This window comes from Ctenopharyngodon idella, chromosome 3 (assembly GCF_019924925.1).
Source record: "Ctenopharyngodon idella isolate HZGC_01 chromosome 3, HZGC01, whole genome shotgun sequence".
Classification (NCBI taxonomy): domain Eukaryota; kingdom Metazoa; phylum Chordata; class Actinopteri; order Cypriniformes; family Xenocyprididae; genus Ctenopharyngodon; species Ctenopharyngodon idella.
In genome coordinates, this window is record NC_067222.1 from 43,092,059 (window position 1) to 43,111,984 (window position 19,926).

The following is a 19,926-nucleotide window of genomic DNA, read 5'->3' on the forward strand; positions in this document are numbered from 1 at the left end:
AGGTTAGTTTTTTGGTTTTGTTTTAAAGATATTAAAGATTTTACATGTTCATCTTTCTTTAGTGTGTATTATACGTTGCTGTTTGAGCATGAATTAATTCTGAAATGCCTCCTTTGTCGAGTTTTCTTCTGGGAACGAACACGTCACAATATTCCTCATTTAAATAATTCCCGCCCAAGCCATATGCAAAATAAAGGGGCGGGGCCTGGTTGAGTGAGTTAGTAGTGTGTTAAAACTCGCGGTTATGGTAAGGTTTCCACAAAAATATGAAGCAACACAACTTGTATGTTTAATGATGCTGAAAATTCAGCTTTGATCACAGGAATAAATTACATTTTAAAATATATTCACATAGAAAACAGCTATTTTAAATTGTAATAATATTTCACAATATTACTGTTTTTACTGTATTTTCTATCAGATAAAGCAGTTTTCTTTCAAAAACATAAACACTTACCACCCCCAGCTTTTTGAACAGCATTATATGATCCATTAGAGAAAAAGGTGCATCACTCACTCTTAGTTTTATCCTCTTATTGTGAGTTGAATGTTAAATCTGCTGTCCTCTCTTTAGATGTTGCAGCTGCTTTAGTGGCAGATGAGGACGAGACTCCCGCAGTCGTGCCCGCTAACAAGAGGACCACCAAGTTTGAGAAGAGAATGACCAACGAAGAGATGGAAGAGGAGCAAAGGTCAGTGTTTCCCTTCTCCCTCAATCCATCCACAGAAACAACAGCATCTCATAGTAACACACAACAGTAAAACCAACATTTCACTCAATTCAACATTTCATATATAACCAGAAATGCTTGAATTGAACAGGTTTTCAAGCATGTGACTCTACAGTGCTGAAGTTTGGGGTGTTCATGAATATGCAACCAATATGTGCACTATATTCTGTCTAAAATAGAGGACTAAGGACATGTGTCAGGTTTCATCATTTGAGATCCTGGGACAATATGTTCCCTTTAACAAAAGCAGTCTACCCTGAGGTTTTTTTAGGACCAAGACCAGAGGATTTCAAAGCACATCATCACAGGCATGAATAATAATGATAATGTAAAAACAAAAAGGAAAAAAAATATATAAATAAATTAGTAAAGTTCTATTCACAAAGAACAGAAAATTAATATAAGGCGCATCAGATCTTGGCCACAGCTCTGCTTCTGGAAAGTCATACTAATACTCTGCCACTGTGGTTAATAATAATAATAATAATAATAATAATAATAATAATAATAATAATAATAATAATAATAATAATAATAATAATAATAATAATTGTTGTTGTTGTTGTTGTTATTTATTATTATTATTATTATTATTATTATTATATAATAAATTGTTATAATAATAATAATAATAATATAATATTTATAATAATAATTATAATATTAATTATTATTATTATTAGTATTATTGTGAATAATCATGATAATTATGATAATGATAAAAATGGTGATATAATAATAATAATAATAATAATAATAACAACAATAATAATAATGATGATGATGATGATGATGATAATGATGATTATTATTATCATTATCGTCATTATAATAATAATAATAATAATAATAATAATAATAATAATAATAATAATAATAATAACACTTTACATGAAGATTGCATCAAATTAATATTATACATTAACTAACAATGCGCAATATATTTGTTATTCTGTTAATCAGTATTTATTAATTTTATGTTAATGTTAGTTATTAAAAATACAACTGTTCATTGTTGGTTCATGTCAGATCAGGTCCATTAAATAATATTAATACACTGTTAAAATCAAAAGTTGTATCTGTTAGTCACTGCTGAAATAAGCAGAAATAAATGCTGTAGAAGTATTTTTATTGTTAGTTCATATTTTTGTACTTGAAATAAAACACAATTCAGAACTTTTTTTTTTTTTTTTTTTTTGGTCAACCATTTTAATAAAAAAAGAGAGATTTATATGCTTGGATTATATGATGGTTCTGAATCGTTTCGTTATATGAAACCTTGCCTTGAATGTCATAGTTTGGTCCATGTTCAGTATAGATCTGTTGTGAGAGGAAAGTTCATGTTTCTCTCCCCTCCCATTTTTTGGGGGGGCCATTTGTAGCAGCGTAACACACAGTCGACCTCCAGCCCCCCACGACTCTCTGTGGGTGTTTGGATAAGGAGGGTGAGATGTTACACACATGTTAATCACTCACATTATCTGCAGCCAGACTCTCAGGGGCGCCGCGGGGAGCTCAAGGTTTGTCTGGAGGTTCAGGCACACTCTGCCTGCGGTGGGTGCGGTTTGTTTGCTTGATAAAACATGTAGATTGAGCAGTGGGGGATCTGAACTAAAATGGCAGATATATGTGAATGTAGAGTATCATGCAAAACCAAAACATTTCGATCAACTTCTGTCTAATTCAAAATGGACTATTTTATCTGATATTTGTATTAAGTATTCCTTACTTAGCTTAGCCGCATACTAATCCAAACTCCATTGAAATCAACAGTCAAATCTAGTGCGCTTCACATGAGTGCTAATTGTTCAAATTGAAGGTTTCATTTCAGTTATTCTCAGATAGAAAATGTTAATGTAAGCGACCTGCTAGGCTTCAGAACCGAGCTTTACAAGTCGCCTTCTTTATCATAACTGTGTATGTAACTTCAGGCAGTGATTTGAGATGATTTCAACTCCTCTTTGCAGAAGTCACTAGGTGTGTTTCTGTGTAGCTGTAGTTCACTCGGCACCCTACAGAAATGGTATGTACATAATATCCTCTGCTCCTGCCCTTTATCTTTGCAGGATAGAGTTGACAAATGACTTTACCGCTCTTTAAACAACACCAGGCAGTATGCCTGTGTCAGACCGCTGGTAAGGTATCATTTACTTCAGTTTGACCCCCTGACACCCCCACGGTCTCACCCCTCGGCCCTCCCCCATCACCCTGTGCTGACACTCAGGGTGTAACACGAATATCTTCCCTTCCACTCACTTTCCTTATTCAGTGACCTCAATACCAATGACAATTCATGTCCTGACATGCTGAGTTACAGAAAGATTTCACCCAGAAATGACATTCTGTCATTTACTCACACTTGTACTCGTGTACTTACTATTTGTTTGTGAAGTCACTATTTATTTGTTTGTTTGTTTTTTTTGTTTATTAAAGGGTTAGTTCACCCAAAAATGAAAATTTCTGTCATTACTTACTCACCCTCATGTTGTTCCACACCCGTAAGACCTTCGCTCAGTTTACACTTTCAGTGCCCAGAAAGCTACTAAAGACATATTTAAAACAGTTCATGTGACTATGAAGCTTTACGAATCTTTTGTTTCGAATCAGTGATTCGGAGCATGTATTAAACTGCCAAAGTCATGTGATTTCTGTAAAAGAGGCTAGTCATTAGTCTTTAAAAATGTTTCGAAATTTCAATAGTTCAAGTGACTTTGACAGTTTGATTCATGCTCCGAACCACTGATTTGAAACAAAAGATTCGTAAAGCTTCGAAGCTTCATGAAGCAGTGTTTTGAAATCGCCCATCACTAGATATTGTTGGATAAAGTTGTTATTTTGTTTTTTTGGAGCACAAAAAGTATTCTGGTCGCTTCATAACATTAAGGTTGAACCACTGTAGTCACATGAACTGTTTTAAATATGTCTTTAGTAGCTTTCTGGGTATCTGAAAGTATTAATTGTCTTGCTGTCAATGCAGGCCTCACTGAGCCATCAGATTTCATCAAAAATATCTTAATTTGTGTTCTGAAGATGAACGAAGGTCTAGCGGGTGTGAAACGACATGAGGGTGAGTAATTAATGACAGAATTTTCATTTTTGGGTGAACAAACCCTTTAAGTCCCTATTTATTTATTTATTTATTTATTTATTTATTTATTTATTTATAGTTTAATTTATTCACATTTATGCATTCAGTAATTCATTTATTTGAAAAGTCACTATTGTATTTATTTATTAATTGTAAATTCCCTATTTATTTATTTGTAAAATAATTAACTTTTTATATATTTTTATTTATTTGTAAAGTCACAATTATGTATACACTCATTTGTTCATTTTATTTAGAAAGTCCTTATTTATTTGTAAAGTCTGTTTTATCTTTAAGTCCCTATTTATTTAGTATTTATTTGTTTGTAAAGTTACTACTTATTTATGTTTATAAAGTCACTATTTGTTTATTTGTTTATAAAGTCACTATTTGTTTATTTGTTTTGTAAAGTCACTATTTGTTTACTTTATAAAGTCACTTTGTTTATTTATTTGTAGTTACTGTTTACTCATTTAATTCACTATTTGTTTATTTATTTGTTTGTAAAAATCATTATTTGTTTATTTATCTGTATATTTGTAAAGTCACTGTTATTCATTTATTTGTTTGTAAAGTCACATTTTAGTATTTTTTTAAGCATATTTATTATTTAGGGACGTTTATTATTTATTTATTTATTTATTTATTATTTGTCCTTTTGGAGCTACATGCCTTACCTGGAAAAGAGAAGCCTGGACATTCTCCCAAACGTCTCTTTTTGAGTTCCATGAATGAAAGCCAATAATATGACATGAGAGTGGGTAAATAATGTCAGAATGATCATTTTTGGGTGAACTGTCCCATTTAACACTGTGATCCATCTGCTTCATAGTGTTTTAGATCACTCTGTCTTCTGCACATTATGGACTGCATTGACCAGTGGAGTGTCCAGTAGTCTCCACTTAGACTCCTGGTCTCCTCCTGGTCAAATGAGGGGTTGTGTTCACAAAGCAGAGTGGCTGCATGTGTTCTGCATCTGTCTGAAAACACACACACACACACACATACACACACACACACACACACACACACACACACACACACACACACACACACACACACACACACACACACACACACACACAGACCCTGCCTGGAGCTCAAGGGATTCATTATTGTGACACACACATTACTAGGGAAAAGCTCACAGATGCAGGTCACTGAACACACATGAAGGCATGTGTATTATGAGCAGTGCAGAGAATTATGGGTATTAATAGCCATTCTGATGAACAGTAATTTGCCTAAGTCGGAGAACATGCCTTTGATGGAGAACACATGATGCTCCTTGGAATGTTAAGCAAAATAGTATATGAATCAAAATAATTTATAGCTTTTTTCAATACATAATTATATTAAAGAAGTGTATTAATAATCATGCAGTGGCCCCAAAATATATTTGGGCACTTAAGACTGCACACTTTAAAATGTCATTGTTGCATTGTTTTGGTATTTTGTTATCAAGTTGATTCAATTACTTAAAGGCATTTGTATATGTAGCTTGGGTGTCCAAATACTTTTTGCATTATTTTGCATTTACTTCCATCCAATCCGCCCCCCCAAAAAGTTTTAAAATGATACCATAAATAAAAGGTCATGCAGTGAATTTTGCATATCAGGGTGAGGCAAAATTCATATTTTAATAATCATCCCCCTATGAATCGAATTCGACACGCCACAAAGAATATTGAGCTGAAATTCAAGAGGAGTTTCAACACTTTTGCATAAAACACAATTATTAAATTTGAATTTATTCCCTGATATGTAGAATATTGTCCCCTACTGATTAGACACATTTACATAAACTAAGTTCACTACTGTCAAAACCATATATAGCCATCAAACAAATTTCAGTTTTGTCTGACAGTACCATAAAACATCCATTCTCCACTTCCCACTTTTCCTGTGGTTTAATCACTAGCTATGTTTCCATCCACCTATTTTTAATGCGCATAAAAAAACTTGTGCTCTCAATTGAGGCAGATACATTTTTTTTTATCCAATAAGACGTGCGCATAAACTACGATGGAAACACATTTACTGAATAAATCCCTCAATGCGCAATAAAAAAAACTTTGCCTCAACAGTGGATGTGATTGGATAACTGGACTAACCAGCGGACCAATCACATTGCAGCATCTCAAATGTTGGTTTGGTCATTCTGAAATGCCTGAGCCAAAGTCTGTCATCAGAATGATCTGTGCGCTCTGAGGCGTAATTCATTTCTGATGTTTGAATAAAGAAGTCACCGTTTTTTCCCCGATTGCAGCAACTTCCATTTTTATTGCAGATATTTTGCGCCAGTTTCCCAAGAAGTGACGCTTTTGTTCACTTGAACACATGGGGTGGAAACGCTGCTTTATTTGCAGATGTTTTATGCGATATTCCAATTTTGTGCATGAGTTAAATATGCAAGTTTGGATGTAAACATAGCCAGTGATTCAAGTTTTTTTTTTGATAGGATTGCTGGTAACATACTTTATCCATTTGTATGAGAACATGTTTTTGGGCATTTCATTCTGAAAAATTGAACACATTAAAGGGTTAGTTCACCCAAAAATGGAAATTAGTCATTAATTACTCACCCTCATGTCGGTCCACACCCGTAAGACCTTTGCTCATCTTCAGAACACAAATTAAGATATTTTTGATGAAATCCGATGGCTCAGTGAGGCCTCCATTGCCAGCAAGACAATTAACACTTTCAATGCCCAGAAAGCTACTAAAGACATATTTAAAACAGTTCATGTGACTACAGTGGTTCAACCTTAATGTTATGAAGCGACGAGAATATTTTTTTGTGCGCCAAAAAAACAAAATAACGATTTTTCAGTAAACGAGGCTTTGTTACGTCATAAGTGTTTCGAAATTTCAATAGTTCAAGTGACTTTGGCAGTTTGATACGCGCTCCGAACCACTGATTCGACACAAATGATTCGTAAAGTTTCGAAGCTTCATGAAGCAGTGTTTTGAAATCACCCATCATTAGATATTGTTGAATAAAGTCATTATTTTCTTTTTTTCGGCGCACAAAAAGTATTCTCGTTGCTTCATAACATTAAGGTTGAACCACTGTAGTCACATGAACTGTTTTAAATATGTTTTTAGTAGCTTTCTGGGCATCTGAAAGTGTTAATTGTCTTGCTGTCAATGCAGGCCTCACTGAGCCATCGGATTTCATCAAAAATATCTTAATTTGTGTTCCGAAGATGAACGAAGGTCTTACGGGTGTGGAACGACATGAGGGTGAGGAATTAATGACATAATTTTTGGGTGAACTAACCCTTTAATAAAACCTACACGAATTCAATTCCATTTTAATTCTATGTCCTTAAATTTGAATTACAGTGTTGTAGTTTTGTATGCAGTTTTAAACCTAAATTCATATTCTTAATCTGACTCTCATTTCTGAATGATGCACAACCCTGGCTTTCCATATAGATCAACACAAAACAATTCTATAATGCATTATTGGGGTCATGTAGGAGATGTGGCGTGTTGTAATTTTCTGCTGATCAAGTAATGTATACATAATCGCATGCCTCATTGTAGTAATAATAGATTGTCCTGGTCAAAGGTATATTTAGAGGACATTTACTGTACCTTAAACAAATAACAGATTACATATTCAAAGTAGACCAAAGGGAGGCGAGAAGTGCCGAAAATACTTCTTTAGCAAAATTAAATCACACTAAAATAGCAGTTCTTGTCTTGTTTTCTGACTGTAGACTTCCTGTCTGCATGTCTTGCATGTGTTTTTGTACCATTCTTGTGCTCTGCATGGGAAACAATGGCACATTCAGATATTAAATCATATCATACTTCTTTTTTTTTTTTCACTTTTTTTTATAGATGTTAATTTTTTTGTACCCTGAGGTTTTTCATGAGCATTTCTCCAGCCTCTATCTGATCCTTTGAGGAAAAAAAACTGCGTTTTTCTGAACACTTTAGGCGTCATTGATGTGTAAATGTGGGCAGTCATGTGTTGATACACATAATGTGTACAGGTTTTAATTGTACACCAGGCTCCTTTATCTCAAAAGATCAAGGAAAATTGATTCCTCATGATATGACGCCTTTGTGGGTCACGGCAGCACGTGCTTCAAATCAAACGGATTTGCCGTAACAAACTAAATTTGTCTAATCTACTAAATATGACTGCATGAAAACAGATGTGTTTGTTAAGACACTTTACTAACATGACTACAAGCGTGTCTCCTGAATGTTTCCATCGCCTCCAACCGCTGCACGACTAACACGCTCTGCCAAGCCTTAACCAGTAATATCACAACACCAGAGCTGCCAACGGTGAGTGACATGCTCCTTCATCTGTTCATCTCTCATGACACAGTCAAATCAAATCGTCACAGAAATGAAAGAGCTTAAAGGTACACTATGTAACTTTTGGCCCAAAAAACAAAAAACAAAACTGCATGCATTTTGCGGAAGAACATTGTTTTGGTTGTGCTTCTGCGTGACTATGCAGATGAATATGGTTATCCTACTGCTCATAAAACGTCCACTACTTGGCTTAAGAGATATAACCAGTTTAGATGGAAACTAGGATCTCAAACTGACTAGCTGAAGACGTTACTTTAGCTTTATCCATTAATAGACTTCCTTGAAAATAAATTCCAGCACAGCGTTACAACAACCATAATGAAATGACCCATCTTAGTGTCGCTTTTACAACATTTCAGATCCCTCAGTTCTCCGAAAAGCCAAGCCAATGTTGATTCTTGTTTTATTACGAACTCTACGTTCTTTTCGCTAGCAGACTTGCAACTTTTCTCTATTTACAGATATGACGAGACACGCACGGGCAAGTGACGCATGTACGCAATTTCCTGCAAAAAACATCCCGCTAGGTGTAAAATATAAGCGCTTATAATAGGCTTACCATAGTAAATCAGGGTAAGACAAAACACATTTTGGAAGAAGGATTGATGTATTGACTCATTATATAAATTTTGAACAAAATAAAAAGTTACATAGTGTACCTTTAATATTATTAAAAAAGAAATTAGTCATTTCAAGGCAAAACACTACAGGCAAATCCATTGTTTTTTCAGACACTGGTCAATTTTCAGACTTTGGGCTATTTTACTTCCATAACATTGTCTTTCAGAATAGTGGAAAACATTCAAAATACACATTTATCTATCTGCATCTGTAGATTTCATTTACAATACAATTGTCTCAAAATTAGTGTGTGTGTGTGTGTATATATATATATATATATATATATATATATATATAATATAGATATAGATATATAGATAGATATATAGATAGAGAGAGAGATAGAGAGAGAGATAGATAGAGAGATAGATAGAGATATATAGAGAGATAGATAGAGATAGATATAGATATAGATAGATATAGATAGAGATAGATATAGATAGAGATAGATACAGATATAGATAGATACAGATATAGATAGATACAGATATAGATAGATATATATAGACAGATATAATTTTTTTTTTTTCTAAAGGTTTTTTCATATATTGTAACATTTTATTCCTAAAACATTAATCTTCTGTTTTTCTGATTTAGTATTTTCTGATTTATGTTGTGATAAAAGGAGAAAATTCCCTCTGTAAAAACCTTTAATATGTCAACAAAATGAAACAGAATTTTGAAACTGATCCAGTGTTTACATTATTGTGCTGGACGTTTATGCAAATTAGTGCATATTTTATTAGATAATGTTTCATTTGCATATTTAAACATAACATTTCAGAATGTACAAAACAATTGTCTCAATGTACTGTGATCAACCAACTGAAAAGGATGGTGATAGCTATTAATATAAATGTTTACCTTATTGACCTGAAGTATCTTTAAGTATCTATTTAATTTAGAGTTGCTACAACATGCTTAAAAAAGGTTCAGTGTGGTTCTATATAGAACTCTGGGGTTCTTGACTCAATTTTAAAGAACACTTTATGCCAAAATGGTTCAATATAAGGAGAAATGTCTTAAATGATCGCATAATACTTTCAGGTTTAGTGAATTTAAACTTCATGTTCATTTAAACTTTTTCTAGTGATAGATATGAAGTGCCTGACAGAACCCTTTAAGGTTCAGTTCTCCTAAGAGTTACTGTCAGTGTATGACGGTCCTGTTTTGGCCTATAGTCTGTTTCTCTGCTAGCTTGAATCCATGCGTATGTGTTTGTATGTGTTTGGACTGTGAGTACCTCAAGAAGTTCATGTTTAACGGTTTACGAGGCTGTGGCTTTATAATACTGAATATTCTTGTATTTTTCTTTTTCAGAGTTGCTGAGTAAGCAGAAGTCAAAGCTTGTGGAAAAGTGTGTGAACCTTGAGGAGCTTTGTGGAGTGACGACTTCGTTTGACTGTCTCTGAAATGTGTTGTGATGGAAACCTTTTTTTTCTTTTTTTCTTTTTTTTTTCTTTCTGTTTTCTGTACAGGCCACTTTGCATTTCTGCCTGTGAATAGCAAGCTTCTTAAAGCAAAACACCAAAGAACATTAACATAGGAAAATAGGTTCCTGCTCTTCTGAAATACCATCACGCCCCCTTGTGGACACACACACACATAAACAAACACACACACCCCCGCTATGACCATCACAGGCTGATGGGAAATGTGCTCACACTGCAGAGTCAGACATCTGTATGAAATGTAGAAAGCATTTGGATTTTTTTTCGTTGTTGGTAGTTTAAAAAAAGGTGAATCTCATAAAAACATTTTATTGTCTAGGTGACATTTCACCCCAGAATCAGAAGGGACTGGATTAAAAAATGTGTTATGTTCAAAGGATGCATAAAAAAAGCCCTTAAGTGTTTTTGCATTATAAAAGTAATTTTTACAGTAATATATTTTTTGATCATTTCATTTCAATCAGCATAATGGCAGTACAAGAAATTATTATTGTAAGCATTATTGTAATGGCAATATAATTTAGATTTTGCAGTGAAATGTGACTTTGACAGTGTGAGATTCATCCTAATGGCTTTTGTAATATCAATAAAGAGCCAGATTTGATTAATGTCTGTTGTGTCATCATTTCTTCTGATACACTAACACAAAGGAACTCCAAACAAAAAATAATAGATAATGTTTCAAATCAGTTTCCTTCAGTTAAGCCCTTTTTGAGCGGAGACAAAGCCTTGGTGAATGATGAAGACTGCAGATAGCCGTGGGTGTGTGATTGTTCTTTATGCTGTTGTGTTTGTGTTGTAGGGTTCAGCAGGAGCAGCTGGCTGCCATCTTTAAACTGCTCCGAGAGAACCAGGACACATTTGGAGAGATGACGGAGGGAGACATGGAGGAACAGCTCAAGCTTTACTCGCTTTAGTCTGACCACACACACACACAGAGTTTCATAAAGGACCGAATCTGTGCTTGCCCGTTGGGTAACGTCTGTAGCACTCCTGTTCTGTTTCAGTTGACACACTTTTATGCTTAGGATCACAGACACTTAAACTGTGTAAAAGTAATAATGTGGTTTAAGGGTTAAACTGTGTTTAACTCTTGTAAAACTTGTCATTTGAAAAGGGGTTCGCTTTCAACTGAAAGCTGAGCTTTTCACACTATTAGTTTAATCGAAACATGATCACTGTTTAAAACTCTTGCTGTATGACACACAGGAACTGTTCATCTGACATGACTAACTTTTTACTTATATTTTGTAGTATTTTAGTGCATGAATGGGAAATGTAAATAGTCTTCATTAGTATTCTTGTTTTTCTTTTGGTGTTGATATGACAAATGCTTCATAATCATTCAGATCTATTATATAGAATGCAAATGGCATATTCTGAATGTTTTACTATGTTGCATTTTCTAAGTAGATTATTATAACTTTTGTTTGTTTACATTTACTTGAAGAAAAAAAAAATATATATATAAATATTATTTGTTGTTGTTGTAATTTCCCTCAGTTATTGAGATTGTTCTCTTTTAAACGGTGTTGGGGAAAGTTACTTTTGTATTACAATATTGCGTTACTCCTATACAAAGCTCAGAGGGTTCGGTTAAAGGGATAGTTCACCCAAAAGTGAAAATTACCCCATAATTTACTCACCCTTAAGCCATCCTAGGTGTTTAAGACTTTCTTCTTTCAGACGAACACAATCAGAGTTAGATTAAAAATATCCTGAAGCATCCATGCTTTATAATGGGAGTGAATGGAGGATGAGCACTCCAAAAAAGTGCATCCATCAATGATAAAATGTACTCCACGCGGCCCTGGGGGGTTAATAAAGGCTTTCTGAAGAGAATCGAGGCATTTGTGTAAGACAAATATCCTTATTTAAAACTTTATTTAGTAAAATAACAAGCTTCTTGCACGACAGCCATACACATTCGACTTTCGTCCAAAAAGCGTTAACTTCCGCAACGTAGTACACAATGGCGTGCATCTCGAACAAGTCTAACAACATGACGTACTACACGTTATAACGTAGGACATAGAGTAGTACATCATGGCATTGTGTACTACGTCGTGGAAGTTAACGGTTTTTGGACGGAAGTCGAATGTGTATGGCTGTCGCGCCGGTAGCTTGTTATTTTACTTTATAAAGTTTCAAATAAGGATATTTTCACTTTAGAAGGCCTTTATTAAACTCCCAAAGCCGCGTGGAGTACATTTTATCATTGATAGCACTTTTTTGGACTTCAAAAACTCCATTCACTCCCATTATAAAGCTTGGGTGAGCCAGGATATTTTTGATATAACTCTGATTGTGTTTGGCTGAAAGAAGAAAGTCATATACACCTAGGATGGCTTGAGGGTGAGTAAATCATGGGTTAACAATCCCTTTAAGCACTAGTAGAAATGGTGGTGGGAGTTTCCGGTGTAGAGAAACTGGAGCGCGAGAGAGTGTTCCAGCTGAAGGGTTTTATTTTTGCATGAGGTATTAAAGAAATTCACCCATAGGTGTGTGTTTTAACCAGTCGCTCACAGGAACAATAAACGTGCAGCAGCCAATATTGTGCAGGAAAACAACTCAGTCGCTCCACCTACTGCCCCCCTGATACTTGTTCAGGCATGTTTTGACTTGTCTAGGCTTGTTCAAGCATTAATAAAGTTATATAAATAAAGATATATATAAAGTATATAAATAAAGATATCTTCAGGGGGTGTTGGTTTAGTAAAAAAGTAATGTGTTACATTACTTCTGCATTACTTTTTCTCACCTGGGCTGGGCTTGCTTGTTTATTTGTTTTTTAATAACAAAAAGTTCTATTTTTGGCAAATGTAAAGGCCCTTTCACACCAAAAGTGAATAAGCTGAAGGAAATGCAAATTCACGCCTGTACAGTAGAGGGTGCAGCTTAAACAAACCTTTCAGCTGTGCTGCTATTCTGGAAGGATCACAGAAGAATAGGATGCAGGAGAAGAAAGTTCAACACTCTTACTTCAATACTACAATAAAAACAAACAAAAAATTGTGATGTTAACTTATTTTTTACTAATTGGTATGGTTAAATTGAATCATCAAATGTCAGCAGGTCAGCAGCAAAGACACTGCTTAATAAAGTGAGATTAATTACATAAAGTATATTCTTATTTAACATATATTAATTATTGCAGTTTTGCATAATCTTTTTATTCCTTTTGAGGAGTAGTGAATCTGTTTTATGTGAGAGTGAGATGAGTAAATGCATGCTCACGTCCAGAACTACAATAACCATCATGTTTACACGGCGCTTACGCAATGCTTGAAAAAAGTAATCTAATTATGTAACTCACATTATTTGTAATGCATTACAAATGATAATAATTGACCGTTCGCAAAGACCTGCCCCCTTTAGTTACTGTTGCTATGTCCGACAAGCCATGCCGATCTCTCGCCACACATCATGTTCTCACGCAGTGAAAAATACATTGCGGAACCGATCATCTCTTCCTACTAGTTCATTTATAGCATCAAATAAACATGAATGAACATCATAAGGAAATTAAGGAATGTTGTTTTAATCGTGGAAAGACGTCAGTACACACCTTTTTTCAAGTTCAAATCCACCTATGTTAATCTGCTAACTCCCCTGACTGCTTTGTCGGACAAAATGGCGGATTCTGCGTTATGATTGGTTAGAATGCCTGTCAATCAAACTCCTGGCGAAGGGTCAATTTGTTACATTTATATAGCACTTTTCTTGGGACTCAAAGTGCTTTACATGGAAGGGGGGGGGCATCTTCTCAACCACCACCAATGTGCAGCATCCACCTGGATGATACCATGGCAGCCATATTGCACCAAAACACCCAACACACACCAGCTTATTAGTGGAGACAGAGTGATGAAACCAATCAGTATATGGGGATGATTAGGAGGCCATGATGGACAGAGGCCAATGGGCAAGTTTGGCCAGGACGCCAGGTTTACACCCCTACTCTATTTTCGAAGGACCACCTGGGATTTTTTATGACCACAGAGTGTCAGGACCTCAGTTTAACATCTCATCCGAAGGATGGTGCTTGTTTCAGTATAGTGTCCCCATCACTACCCTGAGGCGTTAGGACCCACACAGACCACAGGGTGAGCACCCCCTGCTGGCCTCACTAACACCTCCAGCAGCAACCTAGTTTTCACAGGAGGGTCTCCCATTCAGGTCTGACCATGCTCAACCCTGCTTAGCTTCAGGGGGTGACCAGGCTTGGGCTACATGGTGATATCTGCTAGCAGCAACACTGCTCATAAACTCACTGAATACCACAAAATAAGACTGTCTAGGTAAAGAGGTCAGTAAGGGGTGAACCAGGGCCTTACTGGTTATTGCTTTACAACCCCTATCACTACTTTTCATCCCACAAGTGACGTCTCTGGGTTCAACACAGCAAAGATAACATAACACAGCACTAAACCTGCTTGTTCTTTATTTTAGATTTACAGTGTAGGCCTAGTATACTAAAATAATTATAGAATTAAGTCATCAAAACCCAAATGTAATTATGGGAACTATATAGGCTAGAGACAAAAAATGAACAAATTGAAAGTGCATATATAGTCTTGTCACTATCTCACTCACACGCATAGATTTATCTAAAATGACATTGTATGGTCTAGCTTTGTTTTCGCTGGAGTTACTGGAAAAGCCAAAACTAAATGGGGGTGGACAAATAACAGGTAAAGGACCAGGCTTGTTGTTAACTGAACCATTCTGGATTAAGAGTGGTTGGTGATATAAACATAGCATGTTTTAAAATAAAAATGTACAACCAACAGCATTTGTTTTTATTGAAAATATGTTATTTACAGTAGCCTACGTGATTCATAATGTGAGTGTAAACAGAGTGGAGACAAAGGAACATTAGCAGAGCAGATCTCAGGGCTGGCAAAAGCCCCGGGCCAATTATCTCCAAGGGCCCCCCTCCCCTGGAGAAAAAGCTGGAGATATGGTGGGAAAAAAATATAATAAGTCAATGCTTTTGCATTCTCTTGCAAAATGTTTGTGTTCCCTCAAGAAACATTTTGTAAATAACACACATTTTGCGAGCGTACGCAAAGTTTCTCAGGGGAATGCAAAACATTTGCGAGAGAATGCAAAAGCATTGCCAAATAATTTTTATTCTTCACCATGTCCCTTTAGAGGCTCCGTAGTAATGTAAACCTGTTTTCAGAGAACCTTCAACTTTTCACCAAAATATATGCTTATCTTAAGTGAAGATCTTAAATGATCTTGTGCAAGGGAAGAAATTAAACGTATTTTACTTTCCCTACTGTATAGTGTAAAGTCAAATAATATAGGCTTATAAATTTTTTTTTTTTTTTTTAATTAACATTTATTTCACACTACATTTGTTTTATTACTGTCTTAGGGATACTAATATAAACTATTATTATTATTATTATTATTATATTCTAAATGTTTGGCTTCCTGAAACCAGTGTGAATGTAATGTAGACTGAGAAAAAGAGGTTTGAGTCCACTTTAAAGTCCAGGTACAAGTCAATGCAAAGACTTTTTACTGTTCCATAGACACTGGACGTGGGTTCATACTCTTAATTTTAAACTCTCAAAGTGCACTAGATTGCATTTAAGTTTAAAATGTGCACATTTTTCTTGCCCCCGGACCTCACAGAGAGACCAGGTCAACCCCTCATAGTCTCACAAAATCCTGTGGGAAACACTGGGGCAAAATAAGAGGTTTGGGAGGCTTTTGTATAGAGCCCAACAGTAACAGGAGTGCCAGGGATCCCTCATACTCCAAGAGCCTTGTTTAAGAGATTGTGTATATGATGGGACCCATTCAAGCATAAATAAACATTTATTTTCTTTGTTGATGGGTTTTCTGTACCAAACTATACTGGATCACACAGCCTTATACACTGGTTGCCAAATTAAATAATTATATGAAGCAGTTTTAACCTGGGAGTGTTTTAGGTCTTTTGGTAGGATGCCCCCTCTGTGCGGTTTGTCGGAACACCCCCCACTTCTCCCAACTCGTGCCCTTTGAAACGCCCAAATTGTTGGCGGATGGTTTAAACATTTGTTGCGCGAGCAGTACAACTCAACGCATTGTTACCTCGCCTGAAGACCGACCCATCGCTTACTACTGCGACCTAGTAAACTACCAACACTAAAATGGCGGCCAACGGTATGCAGCATTTGTTTAAACATACGTTAGACATAGGCTAATTAATTTATGACAGAGGTGTACGATTGACGCGTCTACATTTGAAGTCGAATTCCACTAAGCTGTTTTAATACACAATATTCTAAACAAGATGTTTTCATTTCTCAGTTGAAGAAGCTCGTCTTCTTGCAAACGGCGAAGACAGTGCAACTAGTGGTAAGCTGGACCTACACATTTGCTTTTCACGTAACGTTAGTGTTAAAACATCTACTCTCGTGTGTTGACGCTGTCCCACAAAACTTTACAAAGTGAGATATCTGGGGAAACGCGTGGTAAATAGGCTTGGGATGTTTTGTTGTTGTTAAAAAAAAAAAAAAGAAAAGAAGCGAAAACAGCGTTTGGTCAAGAAAAGTTGTTTCACTATCCAAACGAGGCAGAGAAAAACAGACTCTTCATTCAGAATGGCAATAAAAGGCAAGAAATTAATAATATGTTTATATGAAGCAGTTTCACACGCGCACATCAAACAAATTGTCGAAACTTTTTTTTTTTTTTTTTTTTCACGCGACACCAATTTCATAGGCTATTAAAGTACCAACAGTTGGGCCTACATTATTTTTTTAGACGGATAAAAATAAGGTATGACGAAAAATCCACAGCTAATGCAGCCTAGACGGATATTTGCAGCGCAACCTAATTTCGATAGATCAAACCAAATGCCCTACATTACATTGACCAATTGTGTTGTGAACAAACAACTATTAGCCTGAAAGAAAGTGTTGCCTACAACTGCAATGAAAGCACGAGATCAGGTTTTGAAAGACTAGTGGTGCTACTAGTGTCATCACTTTGGATTTTTGTAGTAAGCGTTTTGAAAATTTACACAAGGTCTACTGTGAAAATGAGTGCCAAAGAGCTGTCTTTTAATGTTTCTAAAACATGGATGAGCAATATCCACACGATGGTGGTGCCCTCTAACACACACACACGTTTGTTTTTGTGAATTGTGGGGACATTCCATAGGCGTAATGGTTTTTATACTGTACAAACCGTATTTTCTATCGCCCTACACCAACTATACCCCTAAACCCATCACAGGAAACTGTGCACATTTTTACTTTCTCAAAAAAAAAAAAAACTCATTCTGTATGATTTATAAGCTTTTTGAAAAATGGGGACATGGGGTAATGTCCTCATAAGTCACCCTCTCCTTGTAATACCTATGTCATACCCATGTCATTATACAAATTTGTGTCCTGATATGTCACAAAAACGTGCACACACACACACACTGCTCTTTACGACATCAAACAGGACTCCAGATACGTCAAGCTGTGTTGTGAAACGAGATGGGGGTGTCTGGAGGAGGCTTTCTGAAGTTAATGATCCTTAATTCCTGGCTGTTTTACACCTAATACCTGCTAGAATTTGCTTCACCTTGTGGGGGTAACTTTTAAATCAGAGATCTGAGAGGGGGAAAGTAAAGTGTCTGTGCTCAAATAGGTTAATTGGGACACTTTTTGGCCTTTTATGGCCTGTGACGCATGAAAATTAAATACATCAAAGATATATCCTTCTCTATACAAATGTAGAAATACGTGAGATGTTGTTTTAACAAACAGGGATTGTGTTTCTCGTTTAAATAATTGAAAATGATTGATGTTTAATTGTTATAAATGAGGTATGTGTCCAGGCTGCACGTGAAAGAAAATATCTCACTGAGCTTTCGCATCTTAATCTTTCTAAATAGTCTAGCCTATACTGGCCCTGATTATTATAACATGGTGTATACTTACCAGTGGGTGCTTTCGAAACACTGCTTCGTGAAGCTTAACAACATTTGCGAATGATTTGTTTAAACCAGTGATTAGGAGCGCACATCAAACTGCCAAAGTCACGTGAGTTATGCTTCGTTAGGTCATAAATGTCTTGACAATATCTTCCTTTGTGTTCAATAAAACAAAGAACTTCATACAGGTTTGGAACAACCTGAGAGTGAGTAAATGATGACAGAATTGTCATTTTTGGGTGAACTATCCCTTTAAGAGCACCAAAATACTGGTAAACTCTGATCTTTTTTTTTTTGTTTGTTTACTTCTGAGTGAGAGGCATAAAGGGGGATGATCATGCAGATCACAGTTTTGCTTGTAAAAACAATTGTGTTCTTTGTTTTCTTTTCTTTTTAAAGCCCTTTTTAATAGGCTACATAATATGCTAAAAAAGGTTTTTTTTGTTTTCAGTTGACGAGGCTGGTCGTCTAACAGGCTCTTCATCTAACACAACTCAAGGTAAGCTTGTTGCGCCTCCGGGTGTCCCCGGGTTGTGTGGAACTGAAAAAGCAGCAGCCCCGAATAACCTCATAACAGAGGTATCGGTACCTTTGAGTGGCGATAACAGCGGGTCCAAACCCTGTGACGGAGGTTCAGTAGTGACTCCACAGGATTCACCACAGACTAAAACAGCCCGAAGTCTTGGTCCTGAGTCCAGCGGAAGCAAAACCTCCACCTCGACATCTGGGGAAAAGCGGGAGAGGGAATCCGACAACACCTCTGATATTCCAGTGAAACGTCGTTTGAGACTATCGGAGGACACAGAGGAAGAAAGTATGTATTAATAATGAGAATGCATCTTTAAACATTGTGTACCATTGTGATACAAATGTATCTTTTATTGTTTCACAGGTGTACGAGACTATGATGCGAGATGCGCCGAGCTATGGATCGATGGTGAAATGGCCGCTTGCGAAGCTTATGAATTACCTCAAGCCAGCAGCAACGGCAGACGCCAACACTTCCCCAGAGACCCAAGACAAGTAAACAATGCTATTCGACGCAATAACAATTCTTTGGCTCAGCCTGCCACCCAGAAGACGAACAGCGTACATCCCGGAATAATCACCTGTTTTACAGAGTTGATCAAGCTTTATCGTCACACTGATACTTTGCGGAGAGCGGATTTCACAGAGTTGATCAATTTAGTTCGTGAAGTGCAAAGGGATTTTGCAGTGTTGTCAAATGAAATCCATAATATTCGGGTGGATCAAAGGAAAATGTTAGATGCACTCTCTCTTCTGTCTGAAAGAATGAATGTCATTCAAATGTATGTGTTAGACACACACAAAACAATTATTGGCAATAGATGATGTGTCTGTTTATACTGATTTGTTGTGCTCAAGCCACTGTTGTTTCTGGTCTCCAGTTTTATATGACAAGTGTTTTTTGTGGCACCCACGCTTGTTCATTGGATCAGTTACGTGTGTAGTTTTTAAATAAATCACTTCAAAATGGCCGTTAAAAGATGTCGAACTGATTTACATGACAGCCAGACAGAGACTGAGCAGGGTACTGATATGATTTTCCAAGTAATGCTGAACAGTTTCCGTCTTATACCTTATTCCTGACCTGGTGACTCCCCTGACTGCTTCTGATTGGTTCATAGACTGGGGAGGCTGCTACCTGATTGGTCCTTTTGGATAATATTCACTGCTTCATACTTTAATGAGTTTGGTTCATAATCGGGGTGTATTCCAAAAAGCAAGGATTTAAGTCAC

The 19,926-nt window shown here is 36.1% G+C and overlaps 1 protein-coding gene and 1 long non-coding RNA gene across 5 annotated transcripts in view; both read left to right on the top strand.

The window, feature by feature from the left end:
• Positions 1-11,709, top strand: part of si:ch73-366l1.5 (FILIA-N KH-like domain-containing protein) — a 31,127-nt gene extending 19,418 nt beyond the window's left edge. Inside the window, exons 4-6 of one of the 4 annotated variants that reach the window (XM_051888014.1) lie at positions 575-692; positions 2,798-2,866; positions 11,035-11,709. In XM_051888014.1, coding sequence (XP_051743974.1) covers positions 575-692; positions 2,798-2,831 — 152 coding nt within the window. In that variant the 3' untranslated portion in view covers positions 2,832-2,866; positions 11,035-11,709. Of the gene's footprint in view, positions 1-574; positions 693-2,797; positions 2,867-10,101; positions 10,837-11,034 lie in introns of those variants that run through there. The other 3 variants (XM_051888015.1, XM_051888013.1, XM_051888016.1) reach the window with 3 other exon arrangements.
• A 4,516-nt stretch (positions 11,710-16,225) lies between these two features.
• Positions 16,226-19,662, top strand: LOC127509298 (uncharacterized). The gene is made up of 4 exons (XR_007929195.1): positions 16,226-16,397; positions 16,545-16,592; positions 18,617-18,979; positions 19,058-19,662. It is a non-coding gene; the product is annotated as an uncharacterized LOC127509298 (long non-coding RNA).
• The last annotated feature ends 264 nt before the right edge of the window (positions 19,663-19,926 follow it).